The sequence below is a fragment of the Silurus aristotelis genome, assembly GCF_946808225.1.
Source record: "Silurus aristotelis genome assembly, chromosome: 1".
In the NCBI taxonomy this organism is placed as follows: domain Eukaryota; kingdom Metazoa; phylum Chordata; class Actinopteri; order Siluriformes; family Siluridae; genus Silurus; species Silurus aristotelis.
The window spans coordinates 5,594,281-5,614,302 of NC_139574.1; the positions used below are offsets into that span (position 1 = coordinate 5,594,281).

The 20,022-nt window shown below is 40.2% G+C and overlaps 1 protein-coding gene across 2 annotated transcripts; it reads right to left on the bottom strand.

Annotated features, from left to right (window-relative positions):
* mastl (microtubule associated serine/threonine kinase-like) lies at positions 1-19,336 on the bottom strand. Of its 2 annotated transcripts, XM_083545524.1 has the most exons (13): positions 18,954-19,336; positions 16,972-17,109; positions 16,673-16,812; positions 12,430-12,518; positions 12,183-12,289; positions 10,999-11,161; positions 10,725-10,891; positions 8,699-9,775; positions 8,119-8,260; positions 6,191-6,211; positions 5,320-5,433; positions 3,601-3,702; positions 1-726 (listed from the first exon to the last, which is right to left on the bottom strand). In XM_083545524.1, the coding sequence occupies exons 1-13, from the start codon at positions 19,119-19,121 to the stop codon at positions 569-571; spliced, it is 2,586 nt and encodes an 861-aa protein (XP_083401650.1). In that variant the 5' UTR covers positions 19,122-19,336; the 3' UTR covers positions 1-568. The 2 variants fall into 2 exon arrangements, with proteins under 2 accessions (XP_083401650.1, XP_083401651.1); XM_083545525.1 differs by lacking the exon at positions 6,191-6,211.
* Between the last annotated feature and the right edge of the window lie 686 nt (positions 19,337-20,022).

The window sequence follows — 20,022 nt, forward strand, 5'->3', positions numbered from 1 at the left end:
TTAAGGGATATTAAAGGGGTATTTTTATTAGACCACCATGTAAATGGTAACACACTGAAATAGTTAAAAATCTGTTTTTGCAGGGTCCATCATCCAAAATGTCTCGCTAAAGAAAAACACAAATGCTAATTTAAGCCCAGACTTTAGAAACCATCAGCAAGTTAGACATACACGTAGTAGACACGTATAGCAGCAGAAACAATAGTTAAATACAGACACACAAAACAGTAAAAATTATATTAACCAATACCAACAGGGCTTATAGTATTAAAATGTAATAGAGTTCTGGTCTGAGATCAGTTTTTCCCCTCGAATTCAGAATCAGCACATGAGGAGTTTAAAAATAGAACCTCAGCACCTTAAAAACATCTCTGCATGCCTAAAGATTAAGAGACTCGAGTGTGTGATCATAAAACATTATCATAGATAAGGAAAGGAATGAAGAATCATGCTACATTCATCGTCAGGAAACAGTCTCCATTGTTGAGCTAACAGCTACAGGAGCAAGAGTGCTTATGTGCAAGTGTGTGTGTGTGTGTGTGTGTGTGTGTGTGTGTGTGTGTGTGTGTTAGAGACTGAAGCCAGAGAGAGCCAATTGTTGCGCAGTGTTTCTCGCCTCAAAGTACGACGTGTCCGTCTCATCATGGGGCTCAGGAACGAAAGGCATGGCCTGGTTCTGGAGATTGTCCCAGTATACACCTGCGAAGAACGCATGCTCTTTCAGCTCTGGAAGGAAACAGAGAAACGAGAGACACGAACATTTATCAATAAAAAGCACTGTTTCAATAGACAGATGGAGGATTTTACCGATATGATAAATAGGTCGGATCGTACTTCGCGATAACCGATTAATCAATTGATATTTTTTTTTAAATGTATACTGGATTAAAAGCAAAACACTGCATGAGTACTGAATTGATTTAAAAAAAACAAAAAAACCCTACTGAATCATGTGCATTAAATATTAATATATTATTAAATATTGAGGAAAAACATTCATTCAAACAATCAAAAGGTAACCCACCAAAATAAAATGGGTTACATCCAAAATTAATAATTTAAAAAATGAAATAAATAAAAAGATATTTTAAATAAACAGCATGCAGCATCAGTGATTCGCCTCTAGAGGCCGCTCTCATACTGTATAATGACAGCAGACCTTCTTAGCTGCTCCAGCAAACCGGAAAAACTATCAGTATGGATTTTTGATGATAGTCAGCAGTTACAGCAAACTATCAAAAACCGATGACTGTCGACCTCTAGTTTTTATACCTTCAGTCAAAATTCTGTTACCGTCACCACAATTTCTAGATTGATTTCCAAGCATATCCTGAGGAGTTTTATTCCTCTCATACCTCAGCAACGTCCCATAAACATACATTTTAAACCACATATTTTCACCCATTCATAGCTACATTTGGTGTTGTGGAACATCTACAAAACATTGTGATTGCTCTTGGTTACCAATTACATTACAGCAGCTATAAACAAAAAATGCAGGTGATCAAATGTCTGAGGTTACTTGAAGCTTCCTGACAGCTTTAGTTGAGTGTTAATAACACTGAAGTCTCCTTCCATAAACTTTGTTACCTCAGATTATTAATACGATGAAGTCTCCTTCCAAAAACTTCCTGTTACCTCAGAGGGTTGATGATACTGGAGTCTCCTTCCAAATCTCTAAATTACCTCAGATTATTAATACGCTGAAGTCTCCTTCCATGAACTTCCTGTTACCTCAGAATATTAATGAAACTGGAGTGGTCTGGTTATTGTTTCTACCATCTCATCTTAGACATCACAAAGTGGTTCTATCCTCATAAACTGGTTTTACCATCTCATATCTGGTAACACAAATAAATAGGCTCCTCCATAACATCATAAACACTTTCGACCATATTATCTTGAACATCACAATCTGGGTTTTGTCGCATCCCAGACAATAAAAACTGCTTTTGGTACTCTCATAACAAAAACTTTCAAACTAATTCTAAATCTTGATCTGTTTAGTGGGCAGATTAAATGTTAAATAAAACTGGTTAAAAACATAAAATATGTACTGTAATTTCCGGACTATAAAGCGCACGCTTATATAAGCCGCATTTCACAAATATTACAATTTTTAACATAAATAAGCTGCACCTGTGTATAAGCCGCAGGTCTACACTGAAACTAATGAACTTTACACAGGCTTTCCCGAAAGACAGTGTCTGTTACACGGTGTAACGGGTGAAATATGTTGTGGTTCCTTTAAGAGCAGAGCAGCATTTTGGGAACAGCACGTCACTGCATTCTGCCGGTATTACTGCGTGTGTGCGTGTGTGTGTGTGTGTGTGTGTGTGAGACTGAGGAATATGTCCTTATTATTTTCTGATGCTCATTTCTAAGTTTCTTTGACTAACCCGTAACGCTGTTGCCAAGAAAAATAAAAAAGCACGAGTTTTGGAAACCGGTCTGTGCTTATATGATTTCTGTTGCAACTGGAGTTAGCGAGCTCTCCCTTCACCCAGACTCAACGCGTTACAACGGCTTGTATCTAAACAGTAGCCTACCAAGAAAGTCATTGTTCACAGTCTTCCTCCTTCCTTTCACAACTACAGTGGTACCTTGACCTACGAGTGCATTAATGTATGAGTTTGCCGAGGTACGAGCGGTCACTCGGTCAATTTTTTTGTTACACGAGCAAATAATTGATATACGAGCTCGAGACGCTGCTGCTAGATGGCGAAGCGAAGCCAGAAAGCGAAGATTGTGACGAAAATTAAGATAAGCAAAGAGGAAAAAGTAAAAATGTTAAAGTTTAGGGATACGTAGTGTAGAGGAGTAATAGTAAAAAACAAGTTTTCCCTCTGCCTCCGCTTATCGCCTCTACCCCCCCTCCACCGGCGTTTTCATTAGCTCAAGTCGTCTTATTGTATCTTTACATTCTCTTTCTATTATGTTTTTATACAAGATTTGTTATTTAGAAATGTATTTTACAATTTAATAACATGAAACATAAAAACAGGGTCTCATTTTGAGGGTTGGAACGGATTAATGCCATTTTAAGTATTTTCAAAATGGAAAACTGATTTGATGTGCGAGCGATTTGAGATACGAGCTCGTCCACGGAACGAATTAAACTCGTAGGTCAAGGTACCACTGTATTTCCATGGGGAATTTATCTTTTGTCATCGTCGTGTGTTTAAAAATCAACACCGGTGAAAGTTCTCCCGATGGCATGCAGCTCAGAACACAGGTGAGGTGCGTTTTTTTGTTTCCGTTCGGAAATTTTATTGGTCTAATGTTATGTCGCTCAGTTTTTTGGCTTGAAGTTTGTGAAACCGGAAAAAACCCAGGAAAAATCCATAAATTAGCCGCTTCGTTGTTTAAGCCGCGGGGTTCAAAACGTAGGAAAAAAGTAGCGGCTTATAGTCCGAAAAATACGGTAATCTATATTGATCTACTTTTTTTTTTTTTAAAGGTTGTATTTTTGTAAGATATCAAATATAATATCCTTTGGATCCTATTTAACTAAAAAAGATCATAAATGAGTCCTGAATAAGAAGAGAAAAAAAAAAAGACCATGATGCATGAAACTGCACCATGCTGTGGAGTCCTTACCTTTAAGCCCAGCCCGTTTGGTGACGTCTGTACTGAGGAGAATCTCAATTGCACCTCGAGCGCTGGGAGATAATTCCTCTTCAGCATCAGGCCATGGAATGTCTGGTCACGCAATTAGAAATTAGCGATTAAGAGATTTGTGGATGGGAACGTTTCAACATCCTACGTCAGACAAACGCTGTTCAACTAGCTTCTTCATGACTACATAGATCCAGGGTTTATAGCTCTATGTCATACTGATTAACAACATTGAGAAACATTACCATTGAGAAAACATTATCTAGTGATGGTTTGGGTACAAGTCTGAAGATTAAATGTGAACTTGATGTAAAGAAAAAATTACCATGGTCAAAGATAAGTAGCGAAAGTATTTTTCTTAGAATAGACAGCCAAGTTATAATTCTGTTTTGAGCCAGGTCACTGATCTTAGGTGATGGAGCTTTGGAGGTGATCCAGCATAAGCTAATCCTACCAACTTTTCAGACATTACAAACTGGTCCTACCATCATATCTGAATATCTGGATCTTCGTGTGATTCAAATGATACTGTCCAATGATGAGATCGTCAACAACTTCTTAAACTGGTTTTAGCATCTTTCCAATGATACAACCGGCTGGTTCTACCATTTTACCAATAACATCACAAACTGGTTTTACCATCTTATCTGATATAAACGGTTTCTTCCATCTGGTCAATTACTTCGCAAACTGGTTCTACCATCATCTGACAAACTGGTTCTTTATTGTTGCCAAAGACTTCACAAACTGGTTTTAACATTTCATCTACGAGATCACAAACTGGATCTGCTATCTTACCAGTGCTACCACCAATTGGTCCTTCCATTATACCAATATCAAACAGGTTCTTCTATATTAACATCACCACAAACTGGGTCTACCATCTTACTAATGACATCACAAAACTGTTCGACCTTGTTACCAATGACTTCACAAATTGAAGTCAAAAAGAAATAAGATTTCACTAATTGGATCCACTATGTAGGCGACATCACAACCTGATAATACTATAATCTTAATAATACTAATACTAGTCCTCATCAAAAACTGTTTTTTTCAACTAACTTGACATCACACATTGGTTCTACCATCTTATCTGACAACACTGGTCAATGACAAACTGGATTTACCGTTTGAGCTATGAAATCACAAAATGGATCCAACATTTTACATGTGCTATAACCAACTGGTCCTACCATCATATTAATATCATAACATGTCAAAGACCTCACAAAACCTTCTTACACGTTTCCAATGACTTCACAAGTTGGTTCCATCTCGTTTATGATTGCACAAACTGGTTCCACCATCTCAGCCACATCACATCCTGGTTCTACCATATTTTATACGACATCAAAAACTGGCATCATACCATCATACCATCTCATCAGTGACATTACAAACTGGTTCTACCATCTGAAAAATTATATAGCCTGGTTCTTGCCTCTCCACATTTAAATGACATGACCTCCACTTAATTATCTAGAAGATCTTAAAACAACCCCCCCCCCCCCCAAAAAAAAAAGCTGCATCAAACCCATTAAAAATGCAGCCAAAATGGACACTTTTCTATTTCACCTTCTATTGATTTGATTCATCTTGAAAATGGAAATGAACAGATCAGGAAGCTCCAAGTTTGACTTTCTAGACATCACAGATTCAGTCATTAAAATGCTAAATGGTTATAAGAGAGCCAAAGACCTCGGTTGAGAATATTCTGGAAGACCAGTTGAGGAGTTTCGTCGTTAAAAGGAGGCACTCCGGTGAGGAACTCGAACAGGCACACCCCCAGCGCCCACCAGTCCACCATGACGTCTGCGAATGGACGTGAGAAGATTTAACACGTTACTTGTCTTTCGCCGTCCTGCAGGTTGTTAAAGAGTGACAATGAATCTACTGTGCAGCCGTGTGAGCAGGGTTTTAGCGAGTTAAACTGATTTCTGGGAGGGGGGGGGTGCATGTAAAATGGTATTATTGGCTTGAAAGAACACTGCAAACAATAGTACTGGTTAGGTATGAAGTTGAAATCAATCGTATCCATTTTTGCCAGTGATGATCTTAACCCTGAAGGATAATTCAGAAAACGTGCTGATTGGCAGAGTAAAAAAAAAAAAACCTTTTAAGTTTTCAACCATTGTTTATCAACATTGAAAAAATAACTACCCAATGAGAACATAATCATTAATGGGGTCCTCTTGTTCAATTAGTACCTCAAAAAATGTGCCTACGTTGTGGAAATTTGTGTGTTTTGGGCCACTCCACTAACTGACTGGGAAGTGTCTGTTCTCCCATTATTCCCAAGTTCCCAGAGCATCACTGAAGCTGTAAGCATGAAGCTCGGCCAACCACGCAAGCAGGATACCCATTCACATTGCTGAAATTAGTTCCCTTCAGTCATAAAAGATACTTCAACCAATGTTTGATGGCTAATAATGTCTTTTCGAACAAACAAAAACTGGCACTCAGTAACTCCCAAATCATTATTAGCCAGATGTGGGTTTTTGGGTGAAGTATTCCTTTATGGAAAAGTGGCCCGCTCATGCATCAGCGCAAAACTACACATCATACTCACCGTTCGCAACCGATTCTGCAGCTAAAAACACAAGAGGCGATTAGGAAGCTGCTCAGTGTGCACAAGCATCAAACAGTGAATTATAAAATAAAACAATTACACTTGGATAGGAACGCCTGTACTATTACCGCAGTTATCTAATCAAGCTAATTATTTAGATACAGGTCAAGAGATTAATAAAAAAAAAAAATCTTATTTTCTTTAGAGTTTACAAAAAATGCTCAAAAAGATCAAATAATAATAATCTCACTGCATGACTGGTAGATTTGCCAATCTCACGAATAAACAGGAGTAAAATTGTGCCTGATAAATTGGTCAGCAGTTTTATATTACATAAAGAGACCTTCAACGCCAGCAACAATTCAACTGTAATCACCGTTACTGAATAAAGTGCAGACCGAGCCGCACACAAAAACTGGGCACGATTTACACGATTTTACGTGACGGAAACGTGAAATGAAGAGAATTCTGACGGAAACCCAAAGAGACAATGGGTTGTTGTTGTTTTACGTGATCTCCAAGTTAGGGGTGCGGTGCATCACAGTTTTTTTCTTTTTTTAAACTTGCGGATTAATATGAATTTTTTTTACGATGGCAAGGACGGTTGGTTTTTCCCCTGACGATATCGCATTTTAAGTCGTTAGTTAGTTACACTATAATTTACTGCCATGTCAGCTACTGAGGCTATCTTCATAGAAGATCAAGAACAGTTTATAAGATCAAAAATATCCTAAAATCCCAAATAAATGAATATAGACAAATTAAATTATATTTATTACATTAATACATGACAGAAATTCTAAAACTTCTTCTGACGAAACCTTGTAAAATAGCTCTTTAAACAAATTGGCCTCATAAAACAACCGTCTGTGGTGATTATAAGCAGTACAGTCCAACAAAATATGCTTAACAGTAAGGGGAATGCCGCAGTACACGCACTGAATGGGGTCTTCTCCTTCCAGCAAGTATTCATGTGTCAGTCTTGTATGCCCGATCCTACATCTGGTTAAGATCACCTGATCAAATCTTGATTTCAAAAAGGTATGAGAGTCCTGTTAGCAATTTCAGGGTGTATTTTAAACAGTTTGCTATCCGACCATGAATTCCATTCCTCTTGCCACTTATTTAGTACATAGCATTAATAAAAAGTCTATATTCTGAGGGAGGAATCTGGCATCTTTTAAGTCGTTACTACACAGGGCGGTTCTGTGTTCACGTGAACGGGACGTGTTAATCAGTCTGCGATAACGGCTAGCGGAGGAGCAGAGCGCCTCCCGCATCATTCAGAGTATGGGAGCATTTTGCTGTAACTTTTCTTGTAGTAAATAGAAAACGCAAATTATATTTGTCTCCTCCCCCTTTGCTGATCCGAAAAAAAAAGAAAGATCCGATCTGTGACTCAAAAAACGTAACGTGATCCGAACCGTGAGTTTTGTGATCCGTTGCACCGCTACTGAGCATAGATCAATGTTTGAACTTTTTTTAAGGCGCAGCAGCAGTTTAGCGTGAGCCCACATGAACATAGATAAACATTAATTAAACAGATGATGGATAGATGGATGGAAGGAAATGAATTGGATGGATGGATGAACAGAAATGGATGGATGGACAGACGGACAGAAATTTATTGGATGGATGGATGGAAGGATAGATAAACTAATTACTTGGATGGCTGGATGGATGGAAGGATAGATGAACTAATTACTTAGATGGATAGATGGATGGATGGAGGCTGTGAACACTTCCACAGTAGTGTTCAAAGCCTCATCTCCATCTAACACAAACAAATAATCTCAGCTGGAATCTGATGCAAGTTTTTTTTTTACTTTTTAAAAAGAAGGAATTTAACGATATACAAACTCCAATAACTCGTCTGAATATTATTGTAACCGTGCTGGTGTGGGCACATTATGACCTTTTTCTCTTACCATGATGCTTTCCTAGTAAAAGCTCCGGGGCGAGGTAGTCTGGCGTGCCGAGGATAGGGGCGTTCTCCCCTGGACCCGGACCTCTGCGTACACTCTTGGGTGTTCGATAAGGGGTATGAGACATGGCCATAGGCTGAGGAGTCTATAAAGAGGGAATCAAAAATCCATTATAATCAAGATGTGGAGCTGTTTCCTAAAACTCAATGTGTAAAAATAGAAGCCTTTGAACAGAGCCTGTCAGACATTTTACGGTTTTAGAGACATATGCATGTTGTTGATATACAACAGATTCGGTTAGAAGACACATAAGAACTGGACAATTGAGAGACTAGAAGAAAGTTCTGTGGACAGATGAGTCCAAATGTGACCTATTTGGCTTAAGGATTTGGGGTTGTTTTGGAGCAGGGAAGGTCCTCCACTATATGATTATATAGATCCCACATGACATTTATCTGTTTATTATTAGTCTTAGATGCCATATAGACACATCAGATCTCTAGATAGAACCACACGGTGGATAAAACAAATGAAACGTTACAAACAGACGGATTTATTACTCTGAGCTCTGACTCACGTGTACCTGGTAAAGGGAGCTGTTGAGGCTGAGTCTCTTCTTCTGCACAGGCGTGATGGCTGCGGGCGCCGTCTGGAACGAGGTCGAAGTCGACACGTCCATGCCGTCGGTGGAGGCCAAGCTGAGGCGCGAGCCGTAGGACAGGTTGGAGCGGTTGATGGAGCTGCAGTAGCTCCTGAAGGCCACCACGTTCTTAGGCCTGAGGAACGGAGGCGATTTGAGCAGACTGCTTGAAACCGCACGGAGGTCACTGTATTTCTCGTTATGCTTCGGGGCTTCCAGGACGGCCAAAGTTTCATTTTCATCCTCGAACGAGGACAGGAGAGATTCTCCACGTGGAGGAGGCGTGTTGGAGAGCACGGACATTTCGTGAACCGAGCTGTCGGAGTCCAAGCTCGGGCGTCGTCTCATCTCTTGTGGAGAGGAGGTCATACTGGATGTGGGTACGTTCTCGCTGGGTTCCTCCAACTCACACAAAAGATTTTTGGTCACCTTTGTAGCGTTGGACTGTTTCTGGATCCCTCCGCCATTCCCCAGATCGACAGCCGAGAAAATCCCGGTCAGACCCGTATGGAGAATGGAGTCATTCTCCGGAATGGGAAAACACCTCTTGTACTCGGCTGTGCTCTTCTTTCTTTGGACCTCAACTTGCTCTGGGCTTTTCTCCACCTCAGCAAAGCCTCGTTTCACGGACGAGCCCGGTTTAATAGCAGATCCTTCTTCTAAAGTCCTACAAACGCCGAGGACGCTCTTCTCCGGTTTCCTAACCCTGTTCTCGCATGACGGTTTGAGCGAAGTCTTACCAGGCGCGATGCAGAGATCCGACTCCGTGAACTGTAGCCTCTTTCCTGCAGAAATATCCGCCTTTATGTTTCCACATTTCGCTTCACCAGAACGGTGTTTATTTACAGGCTGCGATCTCAAATCCGAGTTGCGAATTGGTGTCTGATGAGCGTCGTTTGCAGGAATACACGTTTCTCTTCTCGCTTTTTCCTCCACCGCAGCCTCGGCAAGTTTGTGGCCGACTTTTCCGACTCCGTCATTCACGTTAGGAGGAGGAATGTTCTCGTCACCTTCAGATTTCTGCAGCAGCACAAGGAAGCTTTTTCTTATTAATTCGTTTTTCTTTACTTTGCTATTAACGATGTCAACTTCATAAGATCGAGACATTTAAAGACATTTCTATGATACAAGCCAAAAAAATTTATAAATAAAACAAACAAACTTACACATTAATTAATTAATTAATTTATTAGGTTGAATTGAAGGCAAACATTTCAAAGTTTTGTGAAAACTACAAAATTAAAAAGCAAGGAAATATAGGTAAGGAAAACAAAATATACATGTATGCAACTTTTTTTTTGAATGGTTTTAATACATTAAAAGTATCTATTAAAAATATCAGCATTTTCTTCATTTTCTTCTGCCAGGTGATTGTTAGTCATTTATATGATTGTTTTTTTGTACTTTGTATTCTAATCACTATCATTATTATTATTATTAGTGAACAATTAAAAAATATATATTTCTTGCTTGTTTTATTTTTCAGTAAGGTCTATAAGAGTATAGGTGGGTTTTTTTTTTTGTTTGTTTGTTTTTTTTAACTTAAAAACAAAAAAGAAATTACATTATTAACATAAAATCCTAATTAAATACGCTACATATATTATAGATATATGCACATACAAGATATGATAGAACTTAAACATGTTTACTAATAAAAAGTTTTAGTTAAATTTTTATTGATAATTTCAATATTTATCTATATAATTTCAAATCTATTTTTTATTTATATACTTCTATAGTATTTACTTTTATTATCTCTATATCTACACACACACACACACACACACACACACACACACACACACACACACACACAAAATAAGGAATATAAGCAGACTTTTATTTGTAATTTTAAACTGTAAATTTAAAAGATGGCAAAAAGCAGTTATTAACACCTATTACCTAAATCGGGATTAATACATGTATATATGTGGATTTATAAATGCACGTTATTTGTGCACGTTACCTGCTCATCCTCCCACAGTGGGCTGATGCAGCTCTCAGAGTCGCTGGACGGCAGCAGGCACGAGTGAACGCTGCTGGCACTCAATGACTCGAACCTCTTCCTGGATTTCATCAGCCTCGGTGTCAGACTTTTGGCCAGCAAGCTGGGACTGAACACACTGTTAGCACCTGAAAGAAATCATAAACACGTACCCACGTGTCGGTGGTTAGACAAACGCACAGGGGAATAATTCTGAAGACAAAATAATTAAATAAAAGATTGACGAGACGCATACCGAGGCCTCGTGACTGGCAGACGGGGGACTGCAGGAGCTCTCGTCTTCTAGCCAACATCGGTGAACAAAGCGAGCTCTTTCTCTTCTCGGCTTTTCCACACGTCATGGGACTGGCCACGGCCGAGGCACTGCTGTGACGCTTCCCATCTACCACTGGAGTATTCTTCACAGAGCAAGAGAGTGAAAAGCATCTATTTACTCCGACTATTACAGCAGCTGCAAATCACCGGGTTTAGTAATTGTGCTTGTGCTAATACTGTACATTATAGTTTCTATAGTAACAGCTCGGTCTGGAGTACTCGTGTAGTACGTTTACTATGCGTAATGTGTTGTTTATGAGAGTATGTATAACATGTAGGGCACATGCAGTTTGTGTAGGGTGTGTGTAGTATGTATAATATGTGTAGAAAAATAAATTTTATGTCAAATAGTATAGAACTTTATTACAACAACAAAAAAAAAAGTTTAGCAACACCTGCAGCTGCGAGTCACCACCAGACAGATGCCACCACCAGAAAGACCAAACCATCAGACAGATATAAATTAATAAATATTATTTTTTTACTATTAATAATAACCATAATATAGCGCTCTCCAAGCAGTGCACAATCTCACGTGTAAAACTCAGTGAGTGGCCTTTAGAGGCCGCCTTCGTAATAACGCGCTACCCGGAAAAACTATGGGCATGGGTTTTCTCTGAGATCCCTTAGTTCCAGCAAATCAACTATGTGACGATTAATCGGCAAAACTGATGAATTGGTCGACCTTTAGTGTAGAGTATATATAGCATATGTAATATCAGTATGTGTATGTGTGTGTGCAGTATGTTTAATATGTGTAGAATGTGTATCATATGGGAGTTTATATAGTATGTGTAGCTTGTGTAGCGTATGTGTAGTACGTTTATGTATTTGTATGTGTATTAGCTTTAATATATGCATGTAAGTGTAGAGTTTGTGTGTTTGGTGTAATATATGTACAGTATATGTAGTGTGTGTGGAGTAGGAATAGTATGTTTAATGGGTGTTAAGTATGTGTACAATGCATAATATTTGTACACTATATGTGTGGAGTACGTATAGAATGAGTATGTGTAGTGTGTTACTGTATAGTATGTGTAGCGCACGCAGTTTTGTGTAGGTATAGAAGGTGTGTATTTCGTGAAACAGGATTCTTGTACTTACAAGCCCGAGTGAACTTATCAGAGACAAAACTTGGCCAGGTGTCCGGAAATAATCCATCTTGGGTTTAGTCAAAGAGGGCGTGGTCAAAATATCCATGAGGTTCAGTTCTAGAGATAAATGTAAAAAAATAAAAAAATAAATAAATAAATAAAATCACCCAAAGCTTGGTTATACAAAAGACTGGAAAATAAAGCAATTTGAAAACCCTAAAATGTATAAATAAACGTCTTTTTGGACGTTAGCATACCCCTGTCCAGTTTCACTTTGGAGAGGCCGAAGTCCGTGAGCTTGATGTGGCCCTTGTTGCTGACCAGCATGTTATCGGGCTTCAAATCCCTGAAGAAAGAAGTACAGTTTCTGTCGATCCTGCTCTTCTCAAAGGCCTGCGCACGTTCTTATCGGGGTTCCCACACTTCAGTGAAACACCAGATTCGAGGACTTTTTAAAAAGCACCATTTGTAATGTTAAAATGTCCGCTATAGGTTTAGCTATATCCGGCTAACGTTTCATTATATCCAGACTCCTAACGAACATTTACTGACAAGATTGAAGCAACATCATTTAACCCAGCCATTAGGGGGGCACAAGCCAGTGTACTCTTAGTGCCGGTCCCAAGCCCGGGTAAATGGGGAAGGTTGCGTTAGGAAGGGCATCCAGCGTAAAACATGTGCCAAATCAAATATGCGGATCACAAATGAGAATTTCATACCGGATCGGTCGAGGCCCGGGTTAACAACGACCGCCACAGGTATCGTTAGCCGACAGGGTACTGGTGGAAATTGGGCTACTGTTGACGGAGGAGGAGAAGGAGAGGAGGAAGGCGTCTACAGAGACGGCAGGAAAAGGAGCAGTGTAGGAGAGTAGAGATTCGGGTTGGTACTTTAAATGTTGGTACTATGACGGGTAAAGGGAGAGAGATAGCAGATATGATGGAGAGGAGAAAGGTAGATGTGTTGTGTGTTCAGGAGACCAAGTGGAAAGGGAGTAAGGCCAGGAACATTGGAGGTGGGTTTAAACTGTTTTATCATGGTGTGGATGGAAAGAGAAATGGTGTAGGGGTGATTCTGAAGGAAGAGTACAGTAAGAGTGTAGTGGAGGTAAAGAGAGTTTCTGATAGGGTGATGATCGTGAAGGTGGAGGTTGAAGGGATGATGATAAATGTCATCAGTGCCTATGCTCCACAAGTTGGCTGTGAGATGGAGTAAATTAGATTCTGGAGTAAATTAGATGAAGTGGTAGATGGTGTACCTAGGAAAGAACGATTGGTGATTGGGGCAGACTTTAATGGGCATGTAGGTGAAGGGAACAGAGGTGATGAGGAGGTGATGGGTAGGTATGGTTTTAAGGAGAGGAATGTGGAAGGGCAGATGGTGGTAGATTTTGCTAAAAGGATGGAAATGGCAGTGGTGAACACGTATTTTAAGAAGAAGGAGGATCATAGGGTGACGTATAAGAGTGGAGGAAGGTGCACACAGGTGGATTATCTTCTGTGTAGGAGATGCAACCTGAAGGAGATTGGAGACTGTAAGGTGTTGGCGGGGGACAGTGTAGCTAGACAGCATCGGATGGTGGTCTGTAGGATGGTTTTGGAGGCGAAGAAGAAGAGGAGGAAAGTAAGGTTTGAAAGAAGAATAAGATGGTGGAAACTGAAGGAGGAAGAGTGTAGTGTGAGGTTCAGGGAAGAGGTCAGACAGGGGCTCGGTGGTGGTGAAGAGGTGCCGGATGATTGCGCAACTACTGCAGGAGTGATGAGGGAGGCAGCTAGAAAAGTACTTGGTGTGACACCTGGAAATAGAAAGCAAGACAAGGAGACGTGGTGGTGGAATGAGGAAGTGCAGGAGAGCATTAGGGGAAAGAGATTGGCAAAACAGAAGTGGGATCGACAGAGTGATGAGAAAAGTAGGCAGGAGTACAAGGAGATGCGGCAGCAGGTTAAAAGGGATGTGGCGAAAGCCAAGGAAAAGGCATATGAGGAACTGTATAAGAGGTTGGACACTAAGGAAGGAGAAAAGGATTTATACCGATTGGCCAGGCAGAGGGACCGAGCTGGGAAGGATGTACTGCAAGTTAGAGCAATAAAGGATGGAGAGGGAAATGTGTTGACTAGTGAGGAGAGTGTGTTGAGAAGATGGAGGGAGTATTTTGAGCAGCTGATGAATGAGGAAAATCAGAGAGAGAGAAGGTTGGAGGATGTGGAGTTGGTGAAGCAGGATGTAGATAGGATTAGTAAGGAGGAAGTGAGAGCAGCGATTAAGAGGATGAAGAATGGAAAGTCGGTTGGACCAGATGACATACCGGTAGAAGCGTGGAGATGTTTAGGAGAGATGGCAGTGGAGTTTTTAACCAGATTGTTTAACAGAATTCTGGAAGGGGAGAGGATGCCTGAGGAATGGAGAAGGAGTGTGCTGGTACCGATCTTTAAGCATAAGGGAGATGTGCAGACCTGCAGTAACTACAGGGGAATTAAGTTGATCAGTCACACCATGAAGTTATGGGAAAGAGTAGTGGAAGCCAGGTTGAGAGAAGAGGTGACCATCTGTGAGCAACAGTATGGTTTCATGCCGAGGAAGAGCACCACAGATGCCTTATTTGCTTTAAGGATGTTGATGGAGAAGTATAGAGAAGGACAGAAGGAGCTGCATTGTATATTTGTGGATTTAGAGAAAGCGTACGAAAGGTTGCCGAGAGAGGAGTTGTGGTATTGTATGAGGAAGTCAGGTGTTTTAGAGAAGTATGTGAGGGTGGTGCAGGACATGTATGAGGACAGTGTGACGGCAGTAAAGTGTGCAGTAGGTACGACAGACTGGTTCAGGGTGAAGGTTGGACTGCATCAAGGATCGGCCCTGAGCTCTTTCCTGTTTGCAGTGGTGATGGACAGGTTGACGGACGAGGTCAGACAGGAGTCTCCCTGGACTATGATGTTTGCAGATGATATTGTGATTTGTGGTGAGAGTAGAGAGCAGGTTGAGAAGAGCCTGGAGAGGTGGAGATATGCGCTGGAGAGAAGGGGAATGAAAGTCAGTAGGAGTAAGACACAGTACATGTGTGTGAATGAGAGGGAGGGCAGTGGAGTGATGCGGTTGCAGGGAGAAGAGGTGGAGAAGGTGGAGGAGTTCAGGTACCTGGGGTCAACAGTGCAAAGTAATGGAGAGTGTGTTAGGGAAGTAAAGAAAAGAGTGCAGGCAGGGTGGAGTGGGTGGAGAAGAGTGACAGGAGTGATTTGTGATAGAAGAGTATCTGCAAGAATGAAAGGGAAAGTTTATAGGACTGTGGTGAGACCTGCGATGTTGTATGGATTAGAGACAGTGGCATTGAGTAAAAGACAGGAGGTGGAGCTGGAGGTAGCAGAGCTGAAGATGTTGAGGTTTTCGTTGGGAGTGACGAGGATGGACAAGATTAGAAATTAGTTTATTAGAGGGACAGCACATGTAGGATGTTTTGGTGACAAGGTGAGGGAGGCGAGATTGAGATGGTTTGGACATGTGCAGAGAAGGGACATGAATTATATTGGTAGAAAAATGCTGAAGATGGAGCCACCAGGTAGGAGGAAAAGAGGAAGGCCAAGGAGGAGGTTCATGGATGTGGTGAGGGAAGACATGCAGGTAGTTGGTGTAAAAGAGGCAGATATAGAGGACAGGGTGGTATGGAGACGGATGATCCGCTGTGGCGACCCCTAATGGGAGCAGCCGAAAGAAGAAGAAGAAGAAGAAGAAGAAGATTGAAGCAACATCATTTATTTTAAATTGAATTCGAAACAATTTCGAATACCTTTATTTGTTTTCAAGTACTTTCTAGTCCCCTAATCCACGTGTCTGACATTCAAGTACACTGGAACCTTGGCTGAGCAAAACATTTTTTTTTCTGAATGTCACTTGCATTAAGAGAGATAACTTGCGTTGCGAACTTTCGTCCTCTCTCGCTGCGTAAAACAGTGGGAGCTCAGATCACTTCTCCTCATCCTCTCTCTCTCTCCAGCCACTTTTCAAAGGTAAAGTACAGTCTAATTTGTTTTATTTTTACTTTATATTGTGTGCTAATCATTGATTGCTTATTTACATTAGGGACAATAATTTGTACGTAAAAGAGTATTAAAAATGATTTTGATATGAATATTTTCGGGTGTGTGGACCGTATTATCACATTTACATCGTTTCCTGTGGTGAAAAATTCGCTTAAAATGTGAAATAACGGACGGTTCAGGGTTAGCAAGAAAAAGTGTGTCCCCGAAAATCAGAGTCAATGAGCATTTTCTATAAAACACAACAAAAAAAACTGTACCTGGAAGTTATGCAAAGTTGAGCTTGTGTGATTACAAAAGAACCAAAGTGATGCACAAGCATCAAAAACTATATAATCCTCATCAAAAATGCACTTTGCATAAATCGTATTATTATGAGCACTTTTCTCAGAACTAATGAAGTTTGCAAGCCAAGGATCCACCCTACTTTCAAAGCAGTATGGAAACCCCGGGGTCATGGCGTAACGGGTACCTGTGAATGATGCCGTGTCGGTGGAGGTAGTCTAAAGCTAGTGCCACTTCTGAAATGTATTTTAAGGACATGTCTTCGTCGAAGTAGCCGTAGACGTGGAGCAGAGATTTCACGTCACCGCCGATCAGGTACTCCATGACCTGAACGCAGAGAAAAGAGAAATAAATGACGACTCGTAGGCTTCATGACCTGGTGTGGACGCTCCATAGGTCAAGTGCAACACAATATTAATGACATATACACTGCAACGCCTTGGTAACGTTTCAATATCCAGGACACTTATTTGTGCTTTTTCATACCAAGAAAACCTTGCTGGCCGTCTGTAGTGAGTAATACAGGTGCACGATGAAGGGGCTTTTGCTGAGGGCCAGAGCGTCTCTCTCGGCCCGCATCTGATCGCTCATGTTCTTATCCACCATGTCTGCTTTCTTCACCACCTGCCAACAGATCATTTACACTCAGACACACATTTTGGAGTAATGTACTCAACGGGTAAAAGTATTGGAACATCACACCTTTCCAGCCATATGAGCCGAATATTTTGCTAAATTAAATTTTCCCTTCACTGGAACTAAACCCAAACCTGCTCCAGCATGACAATGCCTCTGTGCACAAAGCTAGCTTCATGAAGATGAAGTAGAAGATCTCCTGCTATAGAGCTATAAACCCTTAAAAAAAACATCCCTTATAAAACGCTTGAGATGAATGTGAAGGCTGGCTGCACCTCAGACCTCCTCATCTCACCTACATCACTACCTGACCTTACTTGTGCAAAATGAATGAGCAAAAATCTCCATAGAATCTGGTGGAACATCGTCCCAGAAAAATGGATATGATTCGAACAGCAAATGGGAACTAAATGAGGAAATGGCATGTTCAAAAAGTAGCACATACTAATCTTGTTGTCCACAAACTGTTCTCTATAGTGTTGGGCAGCAGCAACTAATCGATAAAATCGATAATAAAATTTGTTGTTAATGAACGCCGTTATCGATTAGTTGGGCTGCTCAAGTTTGGCTTAAGCATTTTCTATAAAACACAACAAAAAAAACTGTACCTGGAAGTTATGCAAAGCTCAGCTTGTGCGATTACGAAAGAGCCAAAGTGATGCATGAGCATCAAAAACTATATAATCCTCATCAGGGAAAGTTTCCAGTCTTAAAAATTCACGGATATTTTGCGACCCTTAACCCCTCAGGACCCCTCAGTGTCTGGCAGGGGTTTTTTTTTTCTCCCCAACTGCACCTTTAATTACATTTCCAGTTCACATGGCTCCATGCACCTAAAAACCTCACTAAGCTCCTAAAAATCACCCAGAATTCACACATTCTAAAACGCTTAACGTGACTTAAAGCGATGAGACGGCATTTTTAAGACCAAACTCAACCAAAACGCTTGTCTGTAGATAGCAGGGAGGTGCGATATTATATCATTTACGAGTATATCGTAACTGTTGCTTTGACGATGCGCGATGACCTCATCGAGTATATCGCAAAACCGAAACACCTACAGGGACTTACGTTACGTGATGAAGTCTAGTCGGTTAGACGAGTGCGTTCTTTCACTGTGTGATTTGGTCTACTAAAAAACAGTATTTCACTTAATTCACGATATGGGGGATAAAAATCTCTCATTTCATACAGTTAATCGGCGTTACAAGAAAAGTGCCCTTTTTTCTCCAAAAATCAGCTATTAAGATATATTATAAAATGTATATTACATTAAGATAAAGATATACCTTTATTAGTCCCACAGTCTGTGTTACAGCAGCAAAGAAAAATAAATGTGCCAAAAAAAGAGACCGCCAATAAAGTAGTTACGCTTTCAAACATATTGCACATCGGTAATGATTTTATTGTAAAAAACTTTATATTGGTGGACAGTAAAAAAGAAAACGTCATTTAATACTTAAGCAGCTTTTTCACACATCTGTTCAACTAAATTTTTGTGAAATCAGTGGTTGCTTTTTTTTTTTATTACTGAACGGTTTAAAACGTAACTGTTCAAACACGCAACAAACAACCGAATCAGCGTTCTCGTTATCGGTAAAAGAAAAACAATATATCGCGATAATAATATCGCGATATAACATTTTGGGTCAATATCGCACTCCCCTAGTTTACAGTGCGCGTCCATGTTAAAGTGTTTAGTAAGTTTGTTCTTATTTTGTTGTTGTTTGTTTGTTTGTTATTTAAACGCCGTCTTGTCGCTTTTTACCACGTTTTAGAAGGTCCCGAGTCTGGTGTGTGTATGTTTGGGGTTTTTTTTTCTGGATAAATACCTTCACAGCATAGAGCTTGGAGTTGTTTTTCTTCCTGGCCAGAAAGACCTTCCCGAAGGCTCCTCGGCTGATCGGCTTGAGCACCACGAAGTCCTCGATGGAGGGCGGCTTGGGAACTTCAACACTCAAAGGAGCAGCAGCTGCTACCGATTTCTCCTCCGCCTCCATTCTTCTGTTCTCACTCTCTCGTTTACTCTCAATAACGATCCTCGAATCCCAGCATTATCTTCTTCGCTCTAATCGCCCATGTTGAATCTACACTGTTTAACTTTATAATAAAAATAATAATAATAATAAAATGATCAGTTATCATCCGCTTTTCACCACCAGGCGACTCTGACACTCCAACGGCAATGTTTTGAAATTTGAAATGTGCTCCTCGGTCATGGGGTCCTTCCGATAGAGGGCCGGAAATATGAACGATTGTTTCAGCTCACCCACAAAATATTTAACGCTTTATTTACTATCTATATATAATATAAATTAACATATTAATCGTTTCTAGTCGTTAACATACGTATATTTGCTTTAGAAATGACAACAATATTTTAGTGTCTTGTTATTTAGATCAGGCACTTATTAGAGCTACTAACATCAGGTTTCGTCACGCTATATACCCCCTGGCGGTCAATTAAAAACAAACAATTAAAAAAAAACGGCTTGGATGCGGAAGTGCAGACATGGGTTGCCATGTCTGTGTTTTTAAACCTAGTGTATATATATATATATATATATATATATATATATATATATATATATATATATATATATATATATATATATATATAGTATTTCATTCATAATCAAATCCCCCCAATTCACTCTCTGGATGCTGTTACAGGAGACTAATTAACACCTTCTGGCTAATCACAATACAGAATTCATCAGCACTATTGGTTTAACAGCACTAGATGGCGCTATCAGAAGCCATATTTACAGCGGTAAAATTAAAATCAGCTCGTCCTCTCAGGAATCGTGTGTGTAAAGAAAGATGTTAGAGGAGATGGTGTGAGGAAAAAAACTTTGAGAGGAACCGAACTAAAAAGGGTACCCGTCCCCATCCTGAACT

Coding starts and splice junctions, on each gene's coding strand:
- mastl (XM_083545524.1), bottom strand. CDS start 19,121: ATGGAGGCGGAGGAGAAATCGGTAGCAGCTGCTGCTCCTTTGAGTGTT. Junction 9,776..10,724: donor CACTGTGGGAGGATGAGCAG/GTAACGTGCACA, acceptor GTGCTGCTGCAG/AAATCTGAAGGTGACGAGAA. Junction 727..3,600: donor CAAACGGGCTGGGCTTAAAG/GTAAGGACTCCA, acceptor GTTTCCTTCCAG/AGCTGAAAGAGCATGCGTTC.